Raw genomic sequence first — 27,392 nt, forward strand, 5'->3', positions numbered from 1 at the left:
ATAATATTGTTTACAATGGATGATAATGGCTTCTACGTAATATAATTTATTAGAGCTCAATTGAGTCCAATCAGGCCATAATGACAAACAAGACGACAAGACAGATCTATGAACCCAAAGACTTGTGCTTCAAAAATCCTCACTTCTGCTCTGAGATTCAAGGTAAAACTCTCATATTTCATTGATGGGCTCCATGATCCCACTTTCGACATTATGGTAAAAATGTGAGTCCCTTGCCATTTGGCTGTCCATGCTTCTTATGGACACTTGGCACTAAGTGAAATGTAAGGCTGCTTTCCCGGCTAATAGGAACAAAGCCTGTGGTGGATTTGTAATATTTCAAAGTATTGCAAAAGCTTAAGGAGAGAATGGTTTCATTTAGCAAGTTCATTAACAAACTGAAACACGTAATAATTTATGCATTTATTATGAAAGGCACAGCATTTCCATTAACACCATTACAAAACGATTTATGATTCCAAGTAATGATTTATTGTACAAAAATATTTTACTACTGATATCACCATAAAATATTGTGTTTTGCCTATTGAACAATCAGGACATTAGTCCTGTATACTTGAAATCATTGGCAATGGGGATAATTTGGACAAGTAATGAGGCTACACCAATAAAGTGGCTTGAGGTTTTTCTAAATCCCCAGTGCACTGGTGAAATACCATAAATAAATAAGGGAAACAGGACAGCTTACCATCACAAAATGCTTTTAAAGGACCGGGATATCTGAACCTTTTCAAAAATAGAAAGGCCTTATCACCTAGCATTAACTATTTCTAGAAAAATTAAGTGTCATTTTAAACAAGTAAGTTTTACAACATATGCATAGTGTTAGGTGGATTACTTGCTATGCTGAACTTGGGAGAAAAAAAGTTTTTTAAAAGTATCTCCAGTTCGGTGTTTGCATATGCTGGTATTCATTGTACAGAGTTTATGTTTTGTATACTTCAGTGTCAACAGAAGTTAGTTCAATTAAGGACTACCCATTACATCAACCATCTTGTATGCCACTGTCTATATCAACAATATTTGTTTCATTCCAGCAGGGTTCATTATGCTGCTTCTGCTAAAGTTAACCCTGCAATCTCAAAATCATTTACAAAAGAAAAACAAATCAGAAACTTTATTAAATTCCTTGGAAATATTCATTATCCAGCAGTTTCAGGACTGCAGTCTGTGCTCATGGTATAATGCTTCCTCAGTTTTCAGGCAGATTATACTCCAGACCCATAAACTTGTATACAAAAAGAGCTTCCTTAGGCATAAATATGTTTAGGTAAGCGGTCTGCTTTGAAAATAAATTCCATGCTTGTCTATTGGTAATCTTAATAGTTGACCATTTATTTATTTCCACTGCCTCATCTCTGCTACCAAGACCAACAATTTTCTTTTGAGAAACCAAAAGTCAGGGAACCTGATTCTGGTAACATATGCCATGCTCACTCCAAACTGTTCATATTACCATAACCAGAATAGGGTTGTCGTTCGTAGCATAGGATGACATACATACAAATTCATTTGCATTAACAATAAAGCAATAGCTATAGAAAGTTCAGGATTTGGGAGTCAGGCACTACTGTCCATCCCAAAATACCAAGGCTTACCAGTATGCTGAAGTAGCAGAGTGATAAAACCACTACTTAATATAATCAGCATGCCACTTAGCGCTGTATGGTTACGCTTGCTCTGACTGCTGGTGTAGCTGCAGCTCGTTCTCTCTCTTTAGCAATTTCCAATTCTATTTTGGCTTTGATTTTATCCCAGTTGACTTCAAGCTGCAGAAGCCAGGGGGCGAGGGGGAGAGAAAGTATCCATTAATCATAATTATAGTAGATGCATATAAATTAACCTGACAAGTCTTTACTTTATATGTTACATCTGCTACAGATTTCTTCATAACTTTCTGCTTGTTGGCCTTTTGTGGCTGGGCAGCTTTCTGCAATGTGTTAGCAAGATTAAGAAACTAAATCTTGGTACTATGGCAGCGATCCAGACAAGCCCATGTGGCTGCAGCAAATGCTTCTGCATGCAAATGGGTTGCCAATTTTTCCTTCTGTTGGCAGCCCCTTGCAACTCATGGGTTGTCACTCTGGAAAGTCCTCTGACTTTAGAGGCAAACTTGATTGTAGGGTGGGGTTTGCTGCTGCTGCAGGGCAACTGAAAAGGCCCTTGTATGTGCAAAAGTTGTACTTCAGATCCTCACCCAAAATATTAAAATACATCATCCAAACATCTAGAGGCATTGTGCATCTCAGTTATGACTTTAACCTTTTCATGATTTTGATATCTCTTTTATTGGCACTAGGATAGGCATAAAGTGGGCTCTGATGGATCTGGCATTGCTTGTTTTCTCTAAACCTGTTGACTGGCTGCTGAATGTGTAACCTGACCAGTTAAAGTACTGTTTGAGGTGATGTGGGTATATATAAAAGCTCTAGCTAAGGTTTCATATCTCTAATGGTACATTCATAGAGGCAAATCAACACTTAATGTTGCAGCTGTGAAACAAACATGTATGTGTACCATAACCCTCCATTATAAGAATTGGAATTTGTGCCTTTTTCAGAACCTTTAGAAAACAATGACTCCTAAATATTTTCAAGGAAAATATACTCTTTCTCTTTCTCTTTCTCTCTCTCTCTCCGTGTGTGTGTGTGTGTGTGTGTAAGAGGCTGATATCCATCTTTTGCCATATTCACTGCAGTTTGTACCACAGCTTCACAGCAAATACAAAAAACAAAAAACCCTGTTAATTTTATTAGAATTCATAAATGTCTAGGATCTAAAGAAGTATGAAATATGTTCTCTAGACCCAAAGAGTTATGCTTCTTTTTATCAAATATGACCCCATGTCACATAGAGACAGATTTTGAAATTGATGGGAGTTTCAAAATCAGCTTGTGATCTGTTAAAGAACTCTGCTGTTAAAATTAAAAAGGCAACTGGCCCCTTGCAGAAGCCCCTTGCATTAGCTGTTTGGATTTCAGCCTGTGTTCCCCCTTATTGTATATTATGTCTCCACTTCCATCAAAGATGGCACAAATAACAGTGGTGACTTTAGAGCCAAATGAGGCCTCCCTTTACCACAACTATTTTATGTTGTTTCAGAAGGCTGCTACTGAGATCTGTTATAGTACAATCAAAACTTGCCAAATATTGCTGGCCAAGTTAAGTCCCCCATGCTGCTTTGCTAAATCTCTAACCCTCTCTTACACAGGAGGAGTGTGAAGGCTATGATGCAGATTGCCAAAAGCTGCATATGATTTTCAGATAATATTTATTATACCTTACTAAAAGCTATGCTAAGCAAAACAGCACTGGGACTTTTGCTGTAGCGGCCCCACAGGATGTCAACCCAAGAATAGGTTATGACCGCATCTGTCACTGAACCAGCTTGCACTGGTGAAACCTCAAAATTGAAAGTTTCAGAAACAGAAAAAACACACCCAACCTTAATGTTTCTATTTCCCACTAAATAACAATGTTCCACCTATATTACTCAGCTGTGTAATATTAACACAGCGTGATTGTCAAAATTGTCATGGGACATCCTCTGACATACTTTGGGCCCAGTGGCGCCGTAATGGGGGTGGGGGGGTTGCGCTTCTGGTGCCACGTCTCCGGGGGTGACAAGGCGGCGCCCCACCAAGGCAACACAAGCAGAGCATCCCGGCACCGCACTGCCGGCAAACCGCTACGTAGCGCGCTTGTGCGGCGTCGCTACGTACGGTGCATGCGTTGTACATAGCGACACCGCACATGTGCGCTACGTAGCGACGCCTGGTCCCCGGGTGCACGTCATGTTTGCTGCTCCGAGTGCCTGAGCGGCTTCCTCCGCCACTGTTTGGGCCCAGCTCTGTAGACATTAAAAATTAAGCCACAAAATGCAGACCCTGAAAACTAAAGATAATAAACAGTTAGGACTATCTGCTACTGTAAAAGCACAAACACAAAGTACTACTAATCTCATATTAGACTATAGTTTCAAGTTGTTGCACAGCTATAATGCTGACTTTCTGACAATGTATAGCACAGTTTCCACAAATACTTGCCCCTTCTGCATACTGCAAAAATCTCTGATTTGTTTCTTTTTTACCAAAGTCATCCAAGAACTTTTGTCGGTAAGCCAGAACCGTGTCAACGTGTGTCTTGTGTTTCACTGCAAGTTCTAGTGCCCTAGAAGAAAACAATAATGAGCTCATCAGGCTGAACTCAGAAACTGGCCTAATTACAAATGCTTTGGTTTTTATAAAAAAATACATGCTGTACAGTGACTACACTGGTGGAAAGTTTTCTTGACATAAAGCAAGAAGAAACCTAGCATTAGTGCTGGCAATGATGTCTAGGCACTAGATGAATTTTATGAAGTATGTTATGAGAAGCAGTCATATTTCTATTGTCCTTACAGTGCTATTAAGAAATTGAAATGTATCTTCCCCATATAATATACTTTGCTCAAAAAGTGTATAATGTTTTTAAAGCAACATTGCTGCTTTCAAGCGTAAACAATGATTCATATAACTATTGGAGAGACACTAAACACAAATAATGCCACTCTGTGGTCCCTGTATTGCTGGAGTTTAAAATCTGTGACTCCAGGGATTTCCACAAGAGACTTTGGGGGTTTATCAACAGGAGAAGCCCCCGGCTCACCTAAAATAGGCTTGAGGGATCCCAGCTATTATACTTAAAATAATAAATATTATACATAAGGAACAAAGATTCTCTTTCATAGAATCATAGATTTGGAAGGGATCCCGAGGGTCATCTAGTCCAACCCCCTGCAACACTGGAATTTCAGCGAAAGCATCCATGACTAGAAACATCTCAACTAAAGCATGTTAAAGTAGAATGGGAGAGCAAGCGCACAAGTTCTACACTGATAACTCAATTCTATAGTTAAAAGGAACTACCACCAACAAAAACAGGTTCTCTTAAATATTATGGGTTCTCTTAAATATTATGGGAGATTGCTCTGTCAGTGCTTGACTGATGGAACAATCTTCCCTCACATGCTGATTTTTTTTGGGGGGGGTCTCCTGCCCCCTCCCTCAAACCAATTTGTGGGCAAATAGGGTGAGGGGGGGAGAGAAAGCCCCATTGTGCTAGTACACATATTCATGCAGGCTTCAGCTAGTGGGACTTGTTAGCTGAATCCAGTCCTTATTTTACATTCATAAGAAAATAAAAAGCCTTCGGGGCAGAAGAATGGGATTAAATATTCTTTTTTTCTCCCAAATATTTAGTCTTCAAAACAAGTTTAGTTAAATGTCAGGGAACAATGACTAATAAAATAATGGAATTGACTTACAAGTATCTCACAACAGCATTAATTGAATCTGTAAGACACATGCTACATCCATAAGAAACATATTACCTTTCCCAGTTGTAAAGGTTAATGTTGACTTGAATAGCTTGATAAAAAAGGCCAGCTTGAAGAAGCAGTGTTTCAGCATCCTGTACATTTCCACTGAAAAGCAGGATATGAGCCAATCTTGATTCCTTTGATGGAAGATCTTTAATAGAACTGATATACTGAACTTTGTCGATCTGTTTTTTTTATTTAAAAAATGCAACAGTTATAATAAAATTAGCGCATTTAAAGTTACGTTGCAAGAAACTAAGAAGCCAAACCATTAAGGCGAATCTACTTACTTCACCTATTGATGCATAGGCTATTTCTGCTGTATTCATATCTTTACTGGCTACTGCCATAGCAGCTAAACATGCCCACAATGTTTGATCCTTAAAGTGAAAGAGAAGAAGCTTAAGACAATTATTTATTTTCAGCCAAAGAAAAATGAGCAGAAGTTAAAGTCTATATCAAGTTGTTAAAGTGTCACTGTTGTCCCCCATTACCCTACCCCACATTTATTCATTTCTACTATTAGATGTCAAGGAAATAAACAACTATCTAACTTTCAGAAGACATCTGAAGGCAGTCCTGTTTAGGGAAGTTTTTAATGTTTGAAGTTTTATTCTGTTTTTGGTGATCTGTTGGAAGCTGCCCAGAGTGGCTGGGGAAACCCAGCCAGATAGGCAGGGTACAAATAATAAATGTTGTTGTTGTTATAAAAATGGGCTGCGAACAGATTTGCCAGTAGATATCCTCTCTCCATGAAGAGGGGGTACTCCACAATTAAATTTTCTATTTGAAGAAGAAGCTTTGTTCACTAGTGACACTGAAATGTAAGCAGAGGGAACAGAAAAGAACCAAAATGACGGAAAATAAAAAAGTATGTCAGATTCTGATTTTCAGCCATGCTACAAGAGACAACTGATATATCAAATTCCATACATATTATAGCAAAATTATTTGATGAAAATTCATTGTTAATTATAGTAAATATATTCCAATCTAGGTAAAACTGTTTGTAACCATATTGTTAAAGCTACCAGATATAAATGATATTTCTATTTGCATGCTCTTAAAGAGAGGCAAATGCATTATATAAAAAATAGTGTAGAAACCAAAGCTAATCCTAACCAAGTCTACTCAGAAGTAACTACTACTGGATTCAGTGAGGCATTTCCCCAGGTAAATGGGGTTAGGGTTTTTGTAGACTGCATAACCCTGCCATGTAAACAAATAGAAGTGAGTTAGCAACTCATTTATCTGCTTGCCTTGCTGCCCTCTGCTCCCATTCCCACCTGCGGCAAGGGTATCTGTTGCCAGGAGAGACAGCCACCATAGCAGTGAACTAAACTAATGAGGCTGTTCTTGTTTCAGAAGACAGAAAAGCGTCAGAACACAGTGTTGCATGTTCCCTTTTCTCTTCTGCCCTTAAAAGGCTACTAGCCCTTATGCGTAGAAAACCCTTATGTGCAAAAAACATAGAATGTAAACACTGTAATGGTGGCTGCCAATGCCTACATTTAAACAGCCTGGAAAGGCACATATGACAGCAGTCTGGAAGCAGGTGTGAGCAGAAAGGCAGCCAGTAAGATGGAAGGATGAGCAGTTTGCTACTCAGCTCAGGCAAATGACCAGCTGCATCAATGAGAATCAATTGCATTTTTAAAAGCATTTTAAGAATGGGGGGGGGGTGTTCCAATCCTACAAACCTACATGCTGTATTTCAACTTTTTTGGCAGATAAAATGCCAGTTATAATTTATGATAATTTGATTTAAAGAGAGAGAGAAAGATAAGAACATGTCTGCAACTTCATAATAAAGAAAAGAAACATGACTTTACCAGAATGTAAATAATTTTAGAATTCTCACTGGCTCTGAAGCTGAGCGGTGTGGAACTCTTTAGTGCATCATAAGCTAGTTTTTAAAAGCTAGGGGAGTTTCAAAAACACTTTATGATGGGACATGGAGAGAACTCTTTGCATGGCTGAGGGCAGACCCAAAAGCCTGACAAAGTTCATATTTAAAAGTCCATTTTTCAAAAGTTGAAGTAGTAATGGGTATATTAAAACTACAAAAAACTTACTCTGCTGCAGAATTTTATATTTACCTTAACAAAGCGACATAATCTGACAGCATCTTCCCATTTTGAATTGTTGACATATTCATGGAGTATGGCTGGATAAGGTGAAATACTGATGTGAATAAGTGAGCCATCGGCTCTCCTGACCGTTACTTGACTTCCAGCAAAACTCACAATCTGGGGATTTTTACTAAATTCGCTGTTGAGATAAAAAATATCATAAAATTATTTGAATGTTGAATAGTTTTGTCTAAAGCAGGGATTTCAAACTTTCTGGGCTGGTGGGCACATCTGAAATTTCGAGAAGTTGATGTGGGTGCCACTCACAAAATGGCTGCCATGAAGGTGTGGAATAACACAAAATGGCTGCCACATCAAAAACAAAACAAGAAAAGAGACAAGACTACAAAGCCTCCAGCATCAATTGCTCCCATCAATGGTGGAAAGGCACTTACACCAACCACTTAAGAGAGAAGCACTTTGCACCTCTCCATAATGAAAAGGACTATGGGTATGGAATCCTGCCACCCAATGAAATGTGGGCACGTTTAAGGGTCTGTGCTCAATGTAGGAGAGACTGAGGCAGCACTCAGAATAGCATTCTCTTAGTATTCATTGTCTATCAATGGAAATATGGCCATACTCTTCACGTCTATATACCCCAATTTCTCTTCTGGGCTTTTGTGACATCGCATTATTATTATTATTTCTATCAGTCACACCTCATAAAATAATTTATCTAGGCGATATACAGAAAACAGAGTATAAAACAAGTTTAAAGAATAACACATTAAAATGAAATAAACACTGAATTCAAACAGCATCAAAGCAAAATGTCAACTATAGAAAACAAGAGATTTAACTCAGCTGAAGAGGTAAACACACCTCATAGGAGCTAAAAATCAATCATCAAGTGGCAATAACGAAGGCTAAATAAATACAAAATGATGTTTAAAAAGCATGAGAGAATAAATAGTACATTAATGTCAGTGCCAGATGAGCCTCTCTAGGGAGAGTGTTCAATAGCTGGGGGCCCACAATCAATGGCAGTGTGCCACCATTAACTATACATGGGACATTATAGATTAGCACATAGCAGCTAGGTCTAATTACCGCCCTAAAAATGAAAGTAAATAACCAGAACAGATAGATGCTTCAGGTGGAGAGATGGAAACTGATAATTTGAAACTGCAAACTTAGTAGCTCAATTTTAGCCCGACCCAAAATAAACAATGGCAACTCACACTTGTTTTCTCCTGTAATTGCACCCATGTTTTTCACACTGTGGAATCTTACTCCCAATGGTTCTAATGGAAAGTATTTTATTGATGAGGGTACTATTGATTAAACACTAGATGTAAAAGTATATAATACCTTGCATCCCTTTCATAAAGGGTTTTTGGTAAGATATCTTTGTCTACATATATCACATTGGGATAGTACCAGACTGTGAAGCGTGTATCTTGAAGTCCACAGAGTATGTTGCATGTGTCATTCCACGCCAAAGTATGAACCATTGTTCCTTAACAGAAAGTAAGCAGAATCAAGTATCGGCTCAAGCACATGACACTACAATATAAACATCAGTATCTTCAACTCTTCTCTGCCAGTAAATATGACTCTTAAGTAACAGTTTTGTCTTCTGTGTAAAAAGATGTTTATGTTTTACTTCCCACAAATTAGAATTTGTACCCTGAGAGATTAAAGCAGAACAAACAAGCACAAGCCTGCGAGAATTCATAGGTAGTTTTTTAAACCCCTTTTCTTGGTGTTCCTTGTGTGTGCGCTGAAACTTCCTCTCACTGTAGAATACTGGGCATGGGGGGTCTTGTTTCCCCCACTTGCAGCACACAGGGTTATGGCTGAGTCGTCCTACTGGGGTTTTATGCCTCTGTGTCTGCAGTATACCCTCTCCAACATCAGCTGAGCTTCCCCCACCCCACAAAAAGAAAGTGAACAAGTGTTGGTCTACTTAGGTGCAGAACTTGTATGTATGGCTACACCAAGAACACCAAGAAGTACTGAGCATATAATTTTTAATATCACAAATTACTGTTGATTGCTTCATGTACAGTATTTTAGCTTACTTATTGGACACAGTAAAATTATGTGTAGATATTAGAAACTGAAAATACCATTGGCTTGACTTAATCCATGGTTCTAAGCCAATTATGGGAATTATCTCCTTGTATACTTGTCCACCCTCCCCTAAGGGATGCTTCTATTTAGAAATATAATTTCCAGAAATTTTGATTCCATGGGAAAGAACCATTTTGGGGTGGGTGGGATGGTGGGTGGAGGGCTTCAGGAAAATGGAGGGCTTTCAAGAAAAAGGATAATAATTTTTATTTTGTCAGTAGGGAGGGGCTAGAAAGAAGGGGATAAAGATCTGTTGCATAAAGTTAATTCTTACCTATTTTGATAACCTTCTGTTCTTTACCAAATCTCTTCACTGATGTTATATAAAGGTCTCTATTTTTGTCAATAAAAGCAATTTTCCTTTCATTTGTATGTCCTTTCTGGTCTAAGGCAATTTCCATGATTTCTGTCTATATTATAAATCAGTAATATTTCATGGAGTTAGGAACTAAATGCTTTATTTAAAAAACAAACATGAATGAATGAATCATTATAGGAATAAACGTTTTGCACATTGATTTTGTACATTGAAGGACAGTGAGTTGGTCCAAAAAGAAAACAGGAACCTGGATGTCCCAGTTCCAGATCCTGCTCTTTTATCTACTATACCACACAAGCTGGGACGTGGGTGGCGCTGTGGTCTAAACCAGAGAGCCTAGGGCTTGCTGATCGGAAGCTTGGCGGTTCGAATCCCTGCGATGGGTGAGCTCCCGTTGCTCAGTCCCAGCTCCTGCCCACCTAGCAGTTCAAAAACACGTCAAGTGCAAGTAGATAAATAGGTACCACTCTGGCAGGAAGGTAAACAGCGTTTTCATCCGCAGCTCTGGTTCACCAGAAGCGGCTTAGTCATGCTGGCTACATGACCCGGAAGCTGTCTGTGGACAAACGCCGGCTCTCTTGGTCTATAGAGCAAGATGAGCGCCACAACCCCAGAGTCATCCGCAACTGGACCTAACAGTCAGGGGTCCCTTTACCTTTACCACACAAGCTCACACTATGCAAAGTCAAAGGTATAACTGATACCAGGTCTTGAATCCTCTTGTAATAAATAGGTTGAATTATTTTTTAATCAGAATAGCGTGAAGTCTAAAAGTGGGCAATATTACATTACGGTACTTTCTTAAGTCACAGACCACTTTCCTTTAGAGCCATGTTTGGGCTGGAACACATCAGTAGGCCATGGGTCATTTTCAGGTGAGCCCCTTAAATTACCTGCTCCAGTCCCTAGCCATGCCAAAGCATTTTGGTTGGACCAATCCTAGCACTAACAACTGTGAGTAAAATTGGCCAGGAGACAAAGAATTTTTTGGGGGGGGGGGAGAGGTCTCCCTCATCTGAGGGGGAAGGGCCAAAGGAAGTGTTGAAGGAGACTGAGAGATAAAAAATTATTATTTTTTATTAGATTCAGGTAGGTAGCCATATTGGTCTGACGTAGTTGAATAAAAATTTTAAAAAATGCCCAGTAGCACCTTAGAGACCAACTAAGTTTGTTCTGGGTATAAGCTTTCGTGTGCATTTCATGGTATCTGAAGAAGTGTGTATGTACACAAAAAGCTTATACCCAGAACAAACTTACTTGGTCTCTAAGGTGCTACTGGACATTTATTTATTGTTATTGTTATCAACAACAACAAAGAAACAGGGAATACAAGAGGAAAGCTGTTCTAGGAGGAAGAAGTTAAGTGAATGTAAAAGAACTAGGAAGTAGGGATGAAAGAAATGAGCAGCTGGGGGTAGTGATAAGGTAGAGGTTGAATATGAAACGAGAATGAGACAAGAAATGAAATGAGACAGGTCAAGAAGCATGTGGGAATGTAAATAAGAAAAGGTAGGGAAAAAAATATTTGCTATTTAGAGCAGGGGTCATGAACCTAGTGCCCATGAAGACCTTCACTGGTATCCCTGAGGCCCAGACTTTGAACTTTCATTTATTTAAAAAAGTAAGTCTCTAGCTCTCCAATAAAGAAAGTTATGAACAAAATGTGTATGGCCTATTAAATATGGGGGTGTGGAGGGGAATGTTGTTATGATAATTTTATCATCGTGCTGTCTATTATTGTGTTCTGTATGATGTTTTGTTATTATGCTCTGTGAATTATGTTCTTTATGTTGTACACCAGCCTCAGATATTTGGATACAGGTTGGTATATAAACAACAAAAACAACAATAAATGTTCATTTCTACAAATGAATTGCAGTACCTTACTCTGACCTGTATCTTACTGTTTTAAAAAAACAAAGCCAAGCACAGTTATTTTAAAATACCCAAATATATCAAACATCTAGCCAAACTGGCAAAATATTTTTCCTGACTTTTAAAATTGAAACCTGTATTTCATTAATTAGATGTGCATAACTTCTAAACTCCCATTAGGTAACTGCTGAAACAGCTATATTAATCTCGATGATCACTGAATTAAGATTTCTCTCAGTTTCAATCAACACTGGCTGATTTCTAACTGATAACATGCTGGGATACTTGGAACTTGAAACTGGGAACATATCCAAGCTACAAAGTAGAAAGTTATTCATGCAACGTCTCTTTCAACAATCTGAGCTCACTGAGGTTTTCAGCAACATTACACCTGCCTCTCCAACCTAAATTACAGAGGATGATTTCCAGTGTTGGTCTGGTCTGATAATGACTATTGATATTACCCCCAAATATTAAATGATACTATGTACATTACCTTATGAGTAAGGGGCTTCCCATCTCCTAAGGGCTTTCCAGCTAAAGGTTCAAACAGGTAAATAACTTGAGAGAAAGAGAGAGAGAAAAGATTATCAATAAATAATTTGACTGTTATACTCTATTTTTAAGTGTTTTTGTAATGAGGGTAGGATGGCATGGGAATATTGGTATATTGGTGTATTTTATTATTCGTATTTTGTGCCATGCATCTATTAGCTGGTCCTTTGTTTTTCAGGGTACAGAGTAGTTTACAACCTTTACTTCATTTACCTTTTCCATAACCTTGATAAGAGAAGACTGAAAAAATTCATGGTAGAGCTGGGGTTTGAACCAGGGTTTCACATGTCTAGATGTAACACACTGCCAAGGCCACACTGAATCCCAGTTCTCGTGATTTCTGACCATTTTAACAATACAACCACAAAGCAAAGAATAGCTGCTTGATTACTGCAAATGGAAAAATCTATACTTTACAGTCACTCTTGTCATATGACTGTAAGGAGGAAAAAGCCCAGGAAATTTTCATCTGAGTGCTTTGAACTGTTATTATTGTTAGTAAATTTGCTTGAGAGCTTGATTTGTGCTAGAAACTTGAAAGACTTATAACTGAAATTTAACAACTGGACAAAGAGCCCCCCCCCACAAGTTGTGTCCTTTTGCAAGCTGCTTACTCCTTGGGCCAAAATAGTAAGTTTTGTAAACGAAAACCAATACATGACAAAAAAATTAAAATGTGGTTATTTTTATCCCTGCTCACTACATTTTGTCATAAAATGATTAAATCTTTCAATTAGACTTACAGGAATATAACATGAAATATTGAGAAATAAAGCATATTAACCATACAATGCAGGATCTACTTTGTTTTTTACTGTTGGTATGGTAAAGTGCTACTGTTAAAAAAAAGATGAAAAGGTTAAGTAGGTGGCACATCATAAAACAGTTTTATCCTATGTACACCAATACAGGGGAATAAAGCCCATTGAACTCAGTGGCACTTACTTCTGAGTAGACAAGCATGAGATTTGTGAGTTAATATATTAATCTACTTTATACAAAGTCACATTTTATACAAGGATTAACCCCATGTTTACTGTTCTCAAAACAGGAAGGTTAGAAAAACTAGCACATGTACAATCTGAAATAAATGTTGCATAATTCAGCAAATATATGGAAGGGAGTGATTAATTCCAAACAGATTTTAAGCACTGACATCACATGCCAAATCCATCTGATAATATGTCATCTATATTCCATGTGGCATGCACGTTTAACTTTAAAAGACTCTTCCATTTGCATTTTAGCATAGTGTCATGAGTTTCTTTTAGAAGGATACAGGATATTGGTTTGCGGTCACTGGTTATATTGGCAGGAAAAAACGATGTTATGAGAACAGGTGCTGTTCTGATGTTGTTGGTTGCATATGAAAAGGAAAAAGAAGGGTTACATCCAGTGCTAGTTTGAGCCAGCTGTGTAAACACAGGAAAATAACTTGTGACTTGAGACAGTGCTGTGCTCTTTTTGATGTAAGGTTTCCCTTGTCATAGACACTGTTTGTGTTTTTATCAAAACCAAAAGTTTTACTTACTATCATGATGTTCTTTTTTATATAAGAAGTGTATATATTACAAACCCCATAATTTCTCAAAAAGAGGAAGAAGATCAGAAAATAGGTGGAAAACAGAAAATATTGTCATATTTTGGATTCAATAATTACTGAAGTGGATAAAGGTGGGAAAGGGATAGCTAAGAAAAGGCAAAGCACATGACCTATCAACTCCCATGTCACACAATAGCAGATTCCCAGCAGTGTATATAAATATTGTTTAGTGCTTTTTTTAAAAAGTGAAATTAAAACCCTCTGTTAGGCTTTAGAAATTGCCTATATCACCAGCAATTGGGAAACACTGGCCTGCAAGCACTCCAGTTGGAGAACACCTTTTACCAAAGATGTCATGGACTTTGTGGGACCAATTTGCAGTCGTAAACAGTCGTAAATTCTTCCTGCAAGATCAAATGTGGTCATAAACAGTCCGGTTTCCCGCCACCCTTTTGAGTGGTGCCCCCCCCTCACTATATGTGGGGATCTGGTGACTTCTGTTTCAGTGTATCTGAAGTAGTGTGCATGCACACGAAAGCTCATACCAATGACAAACTTAGTTGGTCTCTAAGGTGCTACTGGAAGAAGAATTTTTTTTTTATTTTGTTTCGACTACACCAGACCAACAGGGCTACCTACCTGTAACATGGACTTTGAAGACACTCCAACTCAGGACGAAAGGGATAAACAAGCTAAGAGGAAGGCACATTTGGCAAACCCTCACCATGATCAACTACCGCCTAGAAACCTATGTCCCCACTGTGGAACAACATATGGATCCAGAATTGGCCTCCAGAGTCACCTATGGACACACCACTAAGACCGTGTTCATGGAAGACAATCTTACTCGGCTATAAGTGATCACCAAAGAAGAATGTCAACTACAGGCTATTTTGTACAGAGGTTACAGATGGAAACAAGCCCTAAGACATCCAGTTTTCCTGGATAAACTTCTTTAGATGTAGCACAAGGAAATGCCTCTTGTTCAGAAAAAAAGCATTTCACCCTTCAACGTCAGTTTCTAAGAGGTCCTTAGAAAACAAAGAGCAATGAAATACACAACCTCTTGCAAGGGAAATTATGTATTCTGATTTCTTAGTTTTGGAAGGAAAGTGGAATACACCTCATATTTTACTGAAATGATTCAATAACTTCTGGGATTTTGATTAAATCTATGTGTGCTAACAAATAGCAAATTATTTCCCACCAATTCTGGGATTTTCTTGACTGTAGTTACTGAAACGTATTTCCCCTCTGGCGTCATTTAATGCTGCTATCTCTCCTGGAGAACTATTGACTGTTTACTTGACAAACCTCAACAAGCCAAAGACAAGCATAAACCCAGAACTATCAATAAACCTGCAAAAAAGAAATGCAACAAAAAAAACCAAACTATTGTTGCTGCACACATAACAGAAATACATCGGCTATAACCAAATTTATGTAAGTAAAAGTTTGCTTATACAATGGAGTTCTCCCCTCCCTTATCCCCTCTTTAGCCCTCAGAAACCTCTACTAAAAGTCAGGAGGAAAGGCCTTGGATATAGCACAGGAGGATAAGGAGGAAGATGAAACCTCCATGTGATTTTCAGTTATCCTTCCCTCAATGGAGGGCTGGCTAAAGACATTTTAGCACCTGAGGTGAACCCCCAAATAACACCCCCTCCCCACCCAGAAATAAGGGGTGAGGGAAGCAGTAACAAGACATGAAGAAAGATCAACAGTGGGATCCACTGCCCCTGTGGATCCTGCAGCCTGAGGCGGTCACCTCACCTTTCCTCATGGGTGGGTCAGCACTGCCTCATTAAGAATAAATGAGGAAAAATAAAAAAATTCCTTCAGTAGCACCTTAAAGACCAACTAAGTTTTTATTTTGCATGCACACGAAAGCTCATACCAAAATAAAAACTTAGTTGGTCTTTAAGGTGCTACTGAAGGAATTTTTTTATTTTACTTCGACCCAGACCAACACGGCTACCTACCTGTAAAATGAGGAAAAGTTACTCTAATTTCAAATACATGTTTTTCTGTTTGTTTATTTGTCTAAGAAAATTATATACCACTTTCCAAGAAGACCTCACTATTGTAACAATAAGCATCATTTTCAAAAAGGAGACATTGACATGGAGCAAGGACAATTTTGAACTGCAACCAAGGAAAGAAGGGTTAACCCTTCTTATCTGTGATATGCCCACAAAAAATGCCACTCCCTATTGAAATTTGGCTCGAAAAATGACTTATTTTGGCTGCAGCAGAATAATTATTTCAAATCTAATTGCCGGGGGGGGGGCATTTGTGGGGTGGAATAATCAGTCGGGGAGGGAAGAGTTAAGCTGTGGCCTGTTGAACCCTCACTCCATTTCACAATCAGGTTTGAAAGAAACCTCCTATATGCTGCAATAGATTCTTTGAAGCCTAACTTAAGTAGGAGAGAGAGGATGCTGAAGACATCAAGAAAAGGCTTGGTAGGTGCAAGTGCACCCATAAGTGATGCACTGACAACTCCATATTTACATCTATTTGCTCAGAACAAACATTTTATGCAAAAATAACAATTTTAATGTCTGTACAACATACCTTTTTCATCAGATTTATCTCTTATTGCTAGGGTATCATTACTCAAAGAAATGGTCTGAACATTTAGTATATCTGTTCTCATTCCTGGAACCTTCGGAGAGGAAATTAAACGTCCTTCATAAGAATATAAATATAGCCCTCCACCATCTACAAGAAGAAAATGCCTATATATAAGAAGCAGAGGAGAAAACACTGATTAACTATTTTCACACAATAATATTAATGTAATTGTCCATATACTGTATTATTATTATTTCTTGCATAGTTTAAAAATGCATTGATTCAAGTACATACCGGTATTTTCAAATAATATATCAATGCACTGGCATTTGTAATCGAATGTGTTTCCTTTAAAGTTCTCTAATTTCTCCCCTGCTTAGGACATCTAATATTACATCAATCTGATACCGAAATGACTCGGCACGGATACATGGTAATATTTGCATAATGATACATACACTTTATTTGGAAAATGAGGTTTTTTGGCTAACTGGTTTAAAAGGCAAGTGTTAATGATAGAAATTCAAAACCTACACACACTTACTTGGAGGGTAAATTATTATCAAGTCCAAAGCAAGTTTAACCACACATAGGTACTATACAGATTTACTCACAGAGTCAAGATTGCGGAGTGTCACATTCATCAGCCTATAACAAGGCAAGCAGAGCATATAGCTCTAGATTATTGTAACAAGGTGAAGAGTCAGATCTAGCTGGGAAACTGCTTCCCAAACAGTATCATCTAGGTCAACACATATATTTCTTCCAAATATGATCCCACTATCTCACCCTATTTAAGTAAATATTGTTTCAAGTCATGCAATCAGCAAGTTACCTTTCTGCCTGTAAAATTAAACTGACAGTTCCTTCTTTAAGGTCAAAGATTAATGGTGTATTCCAGTTTTTAGTCCTAAAACAAACAGCAAGACAATATAGATTAAGAAGAAGAAAAAGAAGAGATAGTGTACATACTTAGTTATATAGTGAGATTTTCACAGATATATTAGCTTGAAAACATTATGGTAAGATTTCAAAAGAATCAGGGGACAGATAAGTATTTATCATTCCGTTTATATAACAAGAACCTATTTCACATTTTTCCAAGATTAGTTTAAACTAGGGTCAGACTAAGACATTTTGGCAACCGAGGAGAACCACAAAATGGAGCCTCCCTCCCCACCAGGGAATAATAATAATAATAATAACTTTAATAATAACTTTATTATTTATACCCTGCCCACCTGGCTGCGTTTCACAGGAGGGGTGAGTGAAGATCTACATCAGGAGCAAGGGAGATAAAACGATCTATATTGGGGTCTGCTGCCTCATGTGTGGGCCAGCCTTGTTTTAAACACTAGTTACAACTTTTATGCCCCAGTATAATGTACATGAACATCAGCTAAATGCCCACTAGAGCTTTGCCATATTCCCTTGAAACAGAACTTCCAACTGTAACCCTAAACTCTGTTAGAGGACTTCAAACTTTAAAAAGTAATTTAGAAAGTTGGCACGAGTAGTGATTAAAAGGTTACAGACCAAAATAGTGCACAGTTGCACTGGGAAACAGGATGCCAATAAGCAATAACATGTGGCTTCACTGGGAAGGTCTCACTCATGGGAAAATGAACATAGCTAATTCCATTCACAGTTATGATAAGTTTATGTCGTTTAGCATAGGTTTATGGGAGATCTCCATAAAACAATGGATGCTTCCCAAATCAAATCATGTAGCTGTGAAAAATTCAAGGTTTTTAATTGATCAGATGGCTGTGTCTCATTAATTCAAGCTGCTTACGAGAATATGTAACACTGAAGAGATGTTGAAACTACTAAATGCCCATAGTTCAAAGAGGCTTTAATGACTCTGTCTCGAAATTCCAGTAAATCCACTGCATCGTTAAGTACATTACGAACCTAGTGGGAACAGAAGCCAATGGTTAAATAAAATTTAAATAATTTTGAAAGCAAAAGCAAAGCAGTAGCCTTATTCTTAGCTCTAAGGACAGTACAGAATGTCAGGAAATGAAGATGAATAATGAATATTCAAGTATTTATATTCCTCAAATTCAAGCTTTAAAACTCCCATTTTTGTATTTATTTTAAAGAATCTAGGGCCCATAATTTAGAAACTAATGAGCTGAAGATTGTAAATGTATTGAGTGAGACCTAGCAATAGGCAGTGTGCTCCTATGTATCTTTATTCAGATCAGTAGTGTAGGGCTGCAGCCTTCTTTGAGGTCGAAGACTGAACACATAACTCCTAATAAATAAGACTCATTTTTCTTGTGCATGTGGTAGTGCTAATAGTGCTTCCCCAGATTATTGCAGCAACAGACTTGGGACATATAGAGAAAGGCATCCTGTGCCTAAGTTGTTCAGGGCTTTGTTCATTATACTGGTATCATTAGATACTGGTATCGGAGAAGGCCTCAAAGAAAGTTGACATTTGGAAAGTGAAAGTTGTTAAAAGGGAATAGTTCCTCCCATCCTGAACATGGAAATACAATAATTCACAATTAATGGGTGGAATGTCACTTAACTATTTATAAGCAACAAACCAGGGCAGGACCAGTGGGGATCTAGTCAGCTCTGGTTTCCAGAATCTTATAACAAAAGTGAACTAAAGCTGTTATATAGGATTGAGAATGATGTGTTAATTGTGCATTTATTCTTATTTCTAAACAACATGGTAGAAGCTGGGATGGAAACTTTTCTTGAGACAGCCCCAAAACAAGAATTTAAATTATGTGCAAGTCATTTGCATACACTGCTAGCGAAGACTCCTTTGTATACCTTTCCCACGAAGCTGTACAAGCTAAATATAACTAAAGTTCAGGGATTACTAGACAAAGTCATTCATTACGATTCGCTGTCTGGGAATGAATACCAAAAATATGATTTTTACCTGCCAATTTGTCTTCCATATTCCCAGACACTGACTCATAACATCCCACCCAGTGGACAGATGGGTAATATAGAATTTCTGTTGTTGCAAGTTTTCCCAATTATATATTCAGCATCAAAGACAACTTCACTTCAGGCCAAAAGATATTTAGGTGCCTAATTATAGATTTGAGAGCCTAACACTGGGCACCCAGGGCTGAAAAGCTTGGCCTGAACTCTAATACTGAATGTGTAATTGAGAAAACTTGTAACAACAGAAATTGTATATTATCTCCCTGTCCTCTGGGTGGGATGTTATGAGTCAGTGTCTGGTCAGTGAGGACAGAACATTTAGCAGGTAAAAATTTAATGCATTTGCTTTCAGATACTCAGATTCACATTTTAAATTTAGGACCATGTGTTTATAAAAGAACCTACATTCATAATTCTTTTAGGCTTCACCTATAATAAGGTAATCATAAAATAGAAAGTTGCCTGAAAATCTTTAATTGGGTCTAATAAAAGGCTCTTTAAAATATTCTGTAAGCAATCAGATTTTAGGTATGAATAGCTTATGATTTCTCTAGGCAGGACAACTAGTAGTAAAAAAAGAGGTCATAGTAGATGTTTTACCTATAGGGTTGCCAGACTCAATAGAGGACAAGACTTCTGTGCCTTTAATTGCCCTGCTCTCTTTTGAGTCTGGAAACCTTAAAGAGAAACCAGCAGACCCTTTGCTTGGAAATTAAACAAAGGGTCTGCTGGTTTCTCTTTAAGGTTTCCAGACTCAAAAGAGAGCAGGGCAATTAAAGGCACAGAAGTCCTGTCCTCTATTGAGTCTGGCAACCCTATTTACCTAGCTGAAAACTATTGTAACCTGGGGCTGAAATATTCTGGGCAAAGTTTCATCAAGAAGCACTATTTGGTTGTGTGTGGGGGGGGGAAGGTAAGTGCATGGCTAATTAATGATTTTGTGATCAAAGAAAACAGGCACATTTAGTGCTATCCCTGCTCTTGGCAGAAAAACCTGCACTATAGTTTGTTTGTTTTTAAAAACCAACAATGCTGCAGCTGCTATAATGGTAAACCACAGCTGTGTACATGTACAGGTTTTTTCCCAAAGCCAGTAAACCAAGGCTATCTGTGCATGGACTATTATGCTGTTGCTTTCCTGCAGCTGTGACTTTGTTGCCAGCTGCAAAATAATTTCTAGCATACAGTAAATGCGGTTTTTTTAAATTCTGAATTTCCAGCCACTGCAGTAACCAGGGGTGCACTCCACAGCCAATTTACTCCAGAGTAGCCTTCCTAACATCAACAAGCTCACAATGGGTTGCGAGAATTGACCTCTGTTCATAAACATATTGGTCAACATGCTATTATCACCAGGAGCATCCTGAAAGCTGCTCAATCTAGCTGACTGATGAACAGATCTCCCGGGGATAGTTAGCTGGCCATAGAGATGGATGTCACTCAGTTCATCTACAACTGAAAAGGATATTCAAAAAGTACCAGTTATTTTCTGCCAACATTTTGTGCTCACCACTCACAAAGCTTGAAACATCCAACACATACCTCCATCGTTCTTCTTTTAGTTAATGTTATTCCAAAGTTTTTCCACACCCAGCGCTGTTCCACAACATGAGCAAAAATCACGTGTCCATTTCCACAAGCCCCCGCTATTTGCGTGCCATCAGTAGACCAAGCAATATTAAATATGCTGCCAGTGTTTGGTTTCTCTAAGGCATAGGACCACTGCAAATTTTAAAAAAGTGCATAGTTCCACATGTAATTACTTCTATAGTACACAACGCATATATTACAACAAAGCAGTAATAATGCTCTGTGTATGTGTACACATACAACATCTTTGTCTATCACTGTTAATTATTTGTCTTTGGGACAGTGATAGGATTACTTAGTTTTCTGTTCAGCATCCAGGGCAGTGAGGACACTAAATAAATATTAAATGGTTTCTGAAGCAAAGGCATGAAGCTAATTAGCTAACAGTAAGGCTATTCCAGCTTTTTATTAGATGAACTATGGTAAGTGCAAAATAAAAGGAAAAAAGTTGGTATCTCTGGGATAATTTCACATAAAAGTCTAAATTGCTAAACAACAGTGAACACTTGTTATGTAGAGCATATGATTTTTGTGAAACAGTTCTAATAGGTATCTGTGGGTGGGGAAGTATAGAGGGGAAGAGCTCTCTTTGTGGTTCCTTTGCAGGTGCCTCCGTCTAGAGAATGCTACAAAACAACTAAAACAGTGCACATACAGACACAAAATGGGACAGAGGTTGATTCAAACTTCATACATCTTATTTGAATAAAGGGCAATGAAAGTAGCGCTTTATCTATTGTAGATGCTTTGTTGTTGTTGTTGTTGTTGTTGTTGTTGTTGTTGTTGTTGTTGTTGTTGTTGTTGTGAGCTCCTCCTTCCAAAGTCAAAGGAGCAGCTGTATTAATTCTTGCAGCAAATATAACATGATGAGACATTTTAGAGACCAATAGATTTACTGTGCCATGAGCTTCCATGCACCCTACACAATTGCCCCACAAGTCATATTCTGGCTACATTAGAAGACAAATGCAGAATAGTATGCAAAGTGTTGGACTTGAGTCAGGGAGATTCAGGTTTAAAACCTTGCTCAGCTATTAAGCTTACTAGGGTTTGGGGTGATTACTACCTTTTACTTTAATATATTACACAGCAGTGTTACGAACAGAATAGAATGATAAACTTTTGGTTTGTGCTGTTGCTACTATGCCTTATCAAGGCCCATTGTGTTTGCTAAACAGTTCCATATCATGGTGTACTTTGCAATCAGTTGTATCCATTATTATTACAACAAGGCCAATCTACCCTAGTTTCCGATGGCAACATCCTCACTGGTTTATGGTTAACTGGTTCCATTGTTAAACTTTTTTTTTAACATTAAGAAGTTTTCCCGAATGTTCAATCCAAATCTACTATCCTGTAACTAAAGACCATTAGATGTAGTCCTCCCTTCCAAGGCAGCAGATATAAAGTATTTGCTTCTTCTACTGTAATATCCCTTCCAAGTATTTGAAGAGTGCTATTATGCCCATCCCTACCCTGCCACGGGTGGCACTGTGGGTTAAGCCACAGAGCCTAGGGGTTGCCAAACAGAAGGTCGGTGGTTTGAATCCCCGTGACGGGGTGAGCTCCCGTTGCTCGGTCCCAGCTCCTGCCAACCTAGCAGTTCAAAAGCACATCAAAGTGCAAGTAGATAAATAGGTATCGCTACAGCGGGAAGATAAACGGTGTTTCCGTGTGCTGCTCTGGTTCACCAGAAGCGGCTTTGTCATGCTGATCACATGACCTGAAAGCTGTACACCGGCTCCCTTGGCCAATAACACGAGATGAGCGATGCAACCCCAGAGTCAGTCACAACTTGACCTAATGGCCGGGGTCCCTTTACCTTTACCCTGCCAAGGCTTCTTTTCTCCAGGCTAAATGTACTTCAACCTTTTGTCATAGGACTTGTCTTCTATACTCTTGACCATCTTCATTGACCTCATCTGAACCCATTCCAGTTTGTCTACATACTTCTGAAAGCACAGCACCCAGAGCTAAGACAAAGAGCTCCAGCAAAAGTCTGACTAATGCAGAAGGAGCACTTCTCATGACTTGAAACCTATTCATCCACCAAAAGTTAACACAACACTACAATATACATTATTTAAATAAGCAGTGGTCTGTCAAAAGGAGAGCACTTGTAAATTGTTACACAGTACAGTAGAAATTAAAAGGGATGCAGGTGGCACTGTGGTCTAAACCACAGAGCCTAAGGCTTGCCAATCAGAAGGTCAGCGGTTCGAATCCCCGCGACGGGGTGAGCTCCCATTGCTCAGTCCCTGATCCTGCCAACCTAGCAGTTCAAAAGCACGTCAAAGTGCAAGTAGATAAATAGGTACCGCTCCGGCAGGAAGGTAAACGGTCTTTCTGTGCGCTGCTCTGGTTCGCCAGAAGCAGCTTAGTCATGCTGGCCACATGGCCCGGAAGCTGTACGCTAGCTCCCTCGGCCAATAAAGCAAGATGAATGCCGCAACCCCAGAGTCGTTTGCGATTGGACCTAACGGTCAGGGGTCCCTTTACCTTTTTACAGTAGAAATTAAATCAGAAAAATGACACTGTTTTTGAGGATAATGACACTGTTTTCCTCATAGTAGTTTCTTCAGATGGGAATGACTTTGTGGTTGCTTTCCAGAGCAATGGATTAATATGGTAAATGATGGAAAAATCTTCAACAATATTATGATGGTGGCATAATCTCATTTTGTGTCTATTTCAGGCTTAATAACCAGTTTTTGTAATATGGGCATGAACAATCAGGGGAAAGCAGGAAGCTCTTAACATTCTTTTCTAATGAAAATGATCTAAGGTATGCAATACAATGCATGAAAATAATACTGAGGGCCAAATGCTCATTAAATTGTCCTACCAAAGAATTTGATATAAATACTAAGCAGATGTGCTTCCAGGCCATAGTGCAAAAAGTAATAATATTTAAAATAAGTTACAGCTTCACAAAATCTATTTCACCTAAAAGATGACAAAGCAATGCAGATACCTTAGTAGTACAAGGTGACCTGAATCTTCTCCAAGTACGCCTTCATTTATTTGTGATTTTCACAGTCTGCATATGATGCAGAAGGTGACACACCTGAGGGAGGGGAGTCACGTATGAGTTCCTGATCTAATAATTAAGCAACTGTGAGGCCACAGAACCTTGGCAGGTCTACCTGTGGAAACAATTGTATTTCTCAGGAATTAGTGTTGGGTTGGGTTCTCCTCCCTAGTCCCCCCCTTCCCTGATGTACTACTTCGGAGCTTTTTTGTTGTTAGTTGTTGCCAGAGTCCCGTGTTACATCTGAACCAGGTTAACCAGTTGTCAAGTCATGAAAATAAGCCAGAATCCAATTCACCACAAGATCTGGCTCAATACAAGCCAGAAACTAAACTCCAAAGCTGCATGGAAGGGTATGTGCCACAGAGAATAGCTTCATTCCATTGCTCATTCTTGGCTTCATATACTTTTTATGAAGCTTCAAACGATTGTCAAAACCATCCTACTATCACTGCAAAGGTAACATTTAACCAGATATACTCTGCAATCCCACAGCTTTCTCCTGAATGTTTAACCATAGTTTAGAAATTGGGAATGTCACATTTGCATTCATTGTATACTGTACAATGCATATTATTAACAAAAATAAGCTTTTAGGACTTATTGTAGCATAATAAAGCAGCAAGTTCCAAGACCTGTGTTTTGAAGGCTATAAGACAGCACTGCATTTGGCTTTCACTACAAAAGAAAAATAAATTCAAATTTCTGAAACTCAGAACAGTCAAACCTAAACAGAAGAACAATACAGAGCAAAGGTTTTAGAAGTAAAAATAGCACATATTGAGAGATCTGGATACATGTGTCAAATGGAAAAGTTTAACATGGTATTAAGCCTGGCACAAGGTTACTCTTACTTCTCTTGAAGAAAGATTGTTTCAGCCTAGACTGTTTTAAAAGGCCCATTTCATTTTCAAGGGAAAGGAAGCCAAAATCAGATCTTATTACAAGAGTTCTAAATCAGTATATATGAATTCACCAACCTAGGTTTGGATTTGGGATATGTGCAAAACATAAAAGTGTACACTTGATTTCTCAGGAGCATATTAAAAACGCCAACGATAAAATTACGACTGTGTTAAAATTAAGTTTAAACACACTTCTACAAAAAATCTGTGTTTGGGTCTTTGGGTTTCTCTCTAGAGATTAAAAAGTTTTGTGAGAACCAAAAGCAGCAGCATACATATTTCTTGTAATTAGAAGATGCTGTCAGCGCCTCTGTAACTGATGGGAACCAATGTTCTATAATTGGTTATTTAAAAGGGGGGGGGGATAAATGCATTTTAAAATGGGTAACTTGTAGAATATTATCACAGCCAAACTTCAGTGACATTTGAGCAGCATTGCATATTTTTTTCTGTGTGTTCCACCTTGTGGCTGCAAAAAAGGATCCAGAAAAAGGTATTCCATAAACAAATAAATGCAGAATATATTTTATTCCCACAAACAAACACAGTGGAAATTGCATCACTAATTAGATGCTCACTGGATGATGGGAACATGCATACATGGCTAGAAAATGTAACCTGTAGCCAAGTGGACAGGCAAGTACCAGACCCAGTATCCTTTGTGTTCCAAGATGGCTTTGCTCCATACTGGTGTTGCTTTTTCCTCCAGGGGTTTTTGCTTAGATACCTTGTTTCCTCCAAATGGCTATAACTTGAACTTCTTTCTTTATCCACTGTTGCCTTTCTTTGCTGCTATCCCCTTTTCAATCCCCCATGTTTTGACCTGCTTTCCTTCGTTAGCCCAGCCACAGTTTCCCTTTGCTTGCCCCATCCTTCTCTGTTAGATTGTCTGGTTTGACCACTCACATTTGGGGAATAACAAGATTGTACTTTTACATCAGGGGTGAAGAACTGGATCAGGCTGGTGGGCCAGATCCTTATCTACCCTAACTCTTGCCAGCCAAATTTAACAGGTGAGCATGGCTGCCTATCTGTCAATCACCTGACACCACAATGACGTCATGTGATGCAGTGCTTTGAAGCCCTGACAATCAGCTTGGCTCTTGTAGCTTCAAAGTGTCATGTAGGACTCTTTAAAGCACCAATGTTGGGAACTGAAAGCTCTTTGAAATCCTGACAGTCAATGATCTTTAGCCAAATAGATGGGGAAGGTGCAGAAATACCTGGAATGTAGGAAACAATCCAGTCAATGAATCACTAAGCCACCTATTTGCCTCCTACAAAAGCATATGCAGCAGCTTTTGCTCTCTCCAAGACATTTGAATACCTCAGACTGGCATTCCAAAGTGGTGGTCCAGTTTGCTTCTTCAGTTGGGCCAGCCTGATAAAATCCTCCAAGGTTGCTTGCTCATGTATAAAATTAACAAACCAGAAGCACAGTGCCATAAGCATTACTTGCATGTGCATCTGCACAAAGTTAACATTAAATCAACTTTAGTATTTACTTCTGGGCAGAAACAGCTGTAATATAAAGGTTTTGTATTACCCATGAAATCAAGGTTTATAGTCACTGTTGTATACAAAGCTAATAGACTAATAGTGAACTAATGTACTACAAAGGTGATTAAAAACTGAAACCACTGCTACCTTTTAAAATAATTCCAATCCTCCTCTCATTTTTGGAACTTACGTCTATGATTTGGCTCTTTACTAATCTACATAGCTGCCAAGTTTTCCCTTTTCTCACGAGGAAGCCTATTCAGCATAAGGGAAAATCCCTTTAAAAAGGGATAACTTGGCAGCTATGCTAATCTAAGATATGAATTAAATGCATAACCTACTTTCAAATATTTGGATCATTATCTCATCTAGTGAATTGTATCATATCAAAATGTGCTGTTCTGGAAAAGAACTGCTGCCAAAGACCTATTTTTAAATTCTGGTTACAGTGCACTGTCAAATTTCAGTAGAATTCTACCCAATCATAGCCAGTATATTCCAAGGAAATCAATGGGATGCCACAACGGAAACCATGATATTCCAGTGCAGTTTCTTTAAAGAACTGAATTTGGTAAAAAAATAAATACATTCAAATATATAGAGCATACTAGGGAAAACTGGGAAACAAATTTGCTAGGTCTACAGTTATTGAATGGAATCGAATGGAAATATAATTGGACAGTGTTCTCGAAGCTACGAACATGAGTTTGACCAAACTGTGGGAGGCAGTGGAAGACAGGAGTGCCTGGCATGCTTTGGTCCATGGGGTCACAAAGAGTCGGACACGACTAAACTACTAAACAACAATAATCTTCAATGCAGTAATGCATTTATTCCATGCATAGTAGCTACTTTTAAAAGAGTAGCCTATCAATTACATTTTTTTAACAGACTCAAAAGCAACAGTTTTAATTATGGGATAAAATAATTCATGGTGCTTTTTTAATTTCAAATTGATACTGATCATGGAGTTCAATCCCAATAGAAAAC

At 38.4% G+C, this 27,392-nt stretch overlaps 1 protein-coding gene across 2 annotated transcripts in view; it reads right to left on the minus strand.

The window, feature by feature from the left end:
• Positions 1–408: 408 nt before the first annotated feature.
• The window catches only part of IFT80 (intraflagellar transport 80), a 50,787-nt gene continuing 23,803 nt past the window's right edge, over positions 409–27,392 (minus strand). Inside the window, exons 6-17 of one of the 2 annotated variants that reach the window (XM_088669149.1) lie at positions 20,919–21,098; positions 18,256–18,374; positions 17,296–17,370; positions 16,461–16,624; positions 12,282–12,346; positions 9,866–10,001; positions 8,827–8,974; positions 7,480–7,651; positions 5,671–5,760; positions 5,393–5,565; positions 4,068–4,191; positions 409–1,790 (exon numbers count right to left, since the gene is read on the minus strand). In XM_088669149.1, coding sequence (XP_088525275.1) covers positions 1,677–1,790; positions 4,068–4,191; positions 5,393–5,565; positions 5,671–5,760; positions 7,480–7,651; positions 8,827–8,974; positions 9,866–10,001; positions 12,282–12,346; positions 16,461–16,624; positions 17,296–17,370; positions 18,256–18,374; positions 20,919–21,098 — 1,560 coding nt within the window. In that variant the 3' untranslated portion in view covers positions 409–1,676. The remainder of the gene's footprint in view (positions 1,791–4,067; positions 4,192–5,392; positions 5,566–5,670; positions 5,761–7,479; positions 7,652–8,826; positions 8,975–9,865; positions 10,002–12,281; positions 12,347–16,460; positions 16,625–17,295; positions 17,371–18,255; positions 18,375–20,918; positions 21,099–27,392) is intronic. The other variant, XM_088669148.1, reaches the window with a different exon arrangement.

The sequence above is a fragment of the Zootoca vivipara genome, chromosome 5, assembly GCF_965207765.1.
Source record: "Zootoca vivipara chromosome 5, rZooViv2.hap1.1, whole genome shotgun sequence".
NCBI lineage: Eukaryota > Metazoa > Chordata > Lepidosauria > Squamata > Lacertidae > Zootoca > Zootoca vivipara.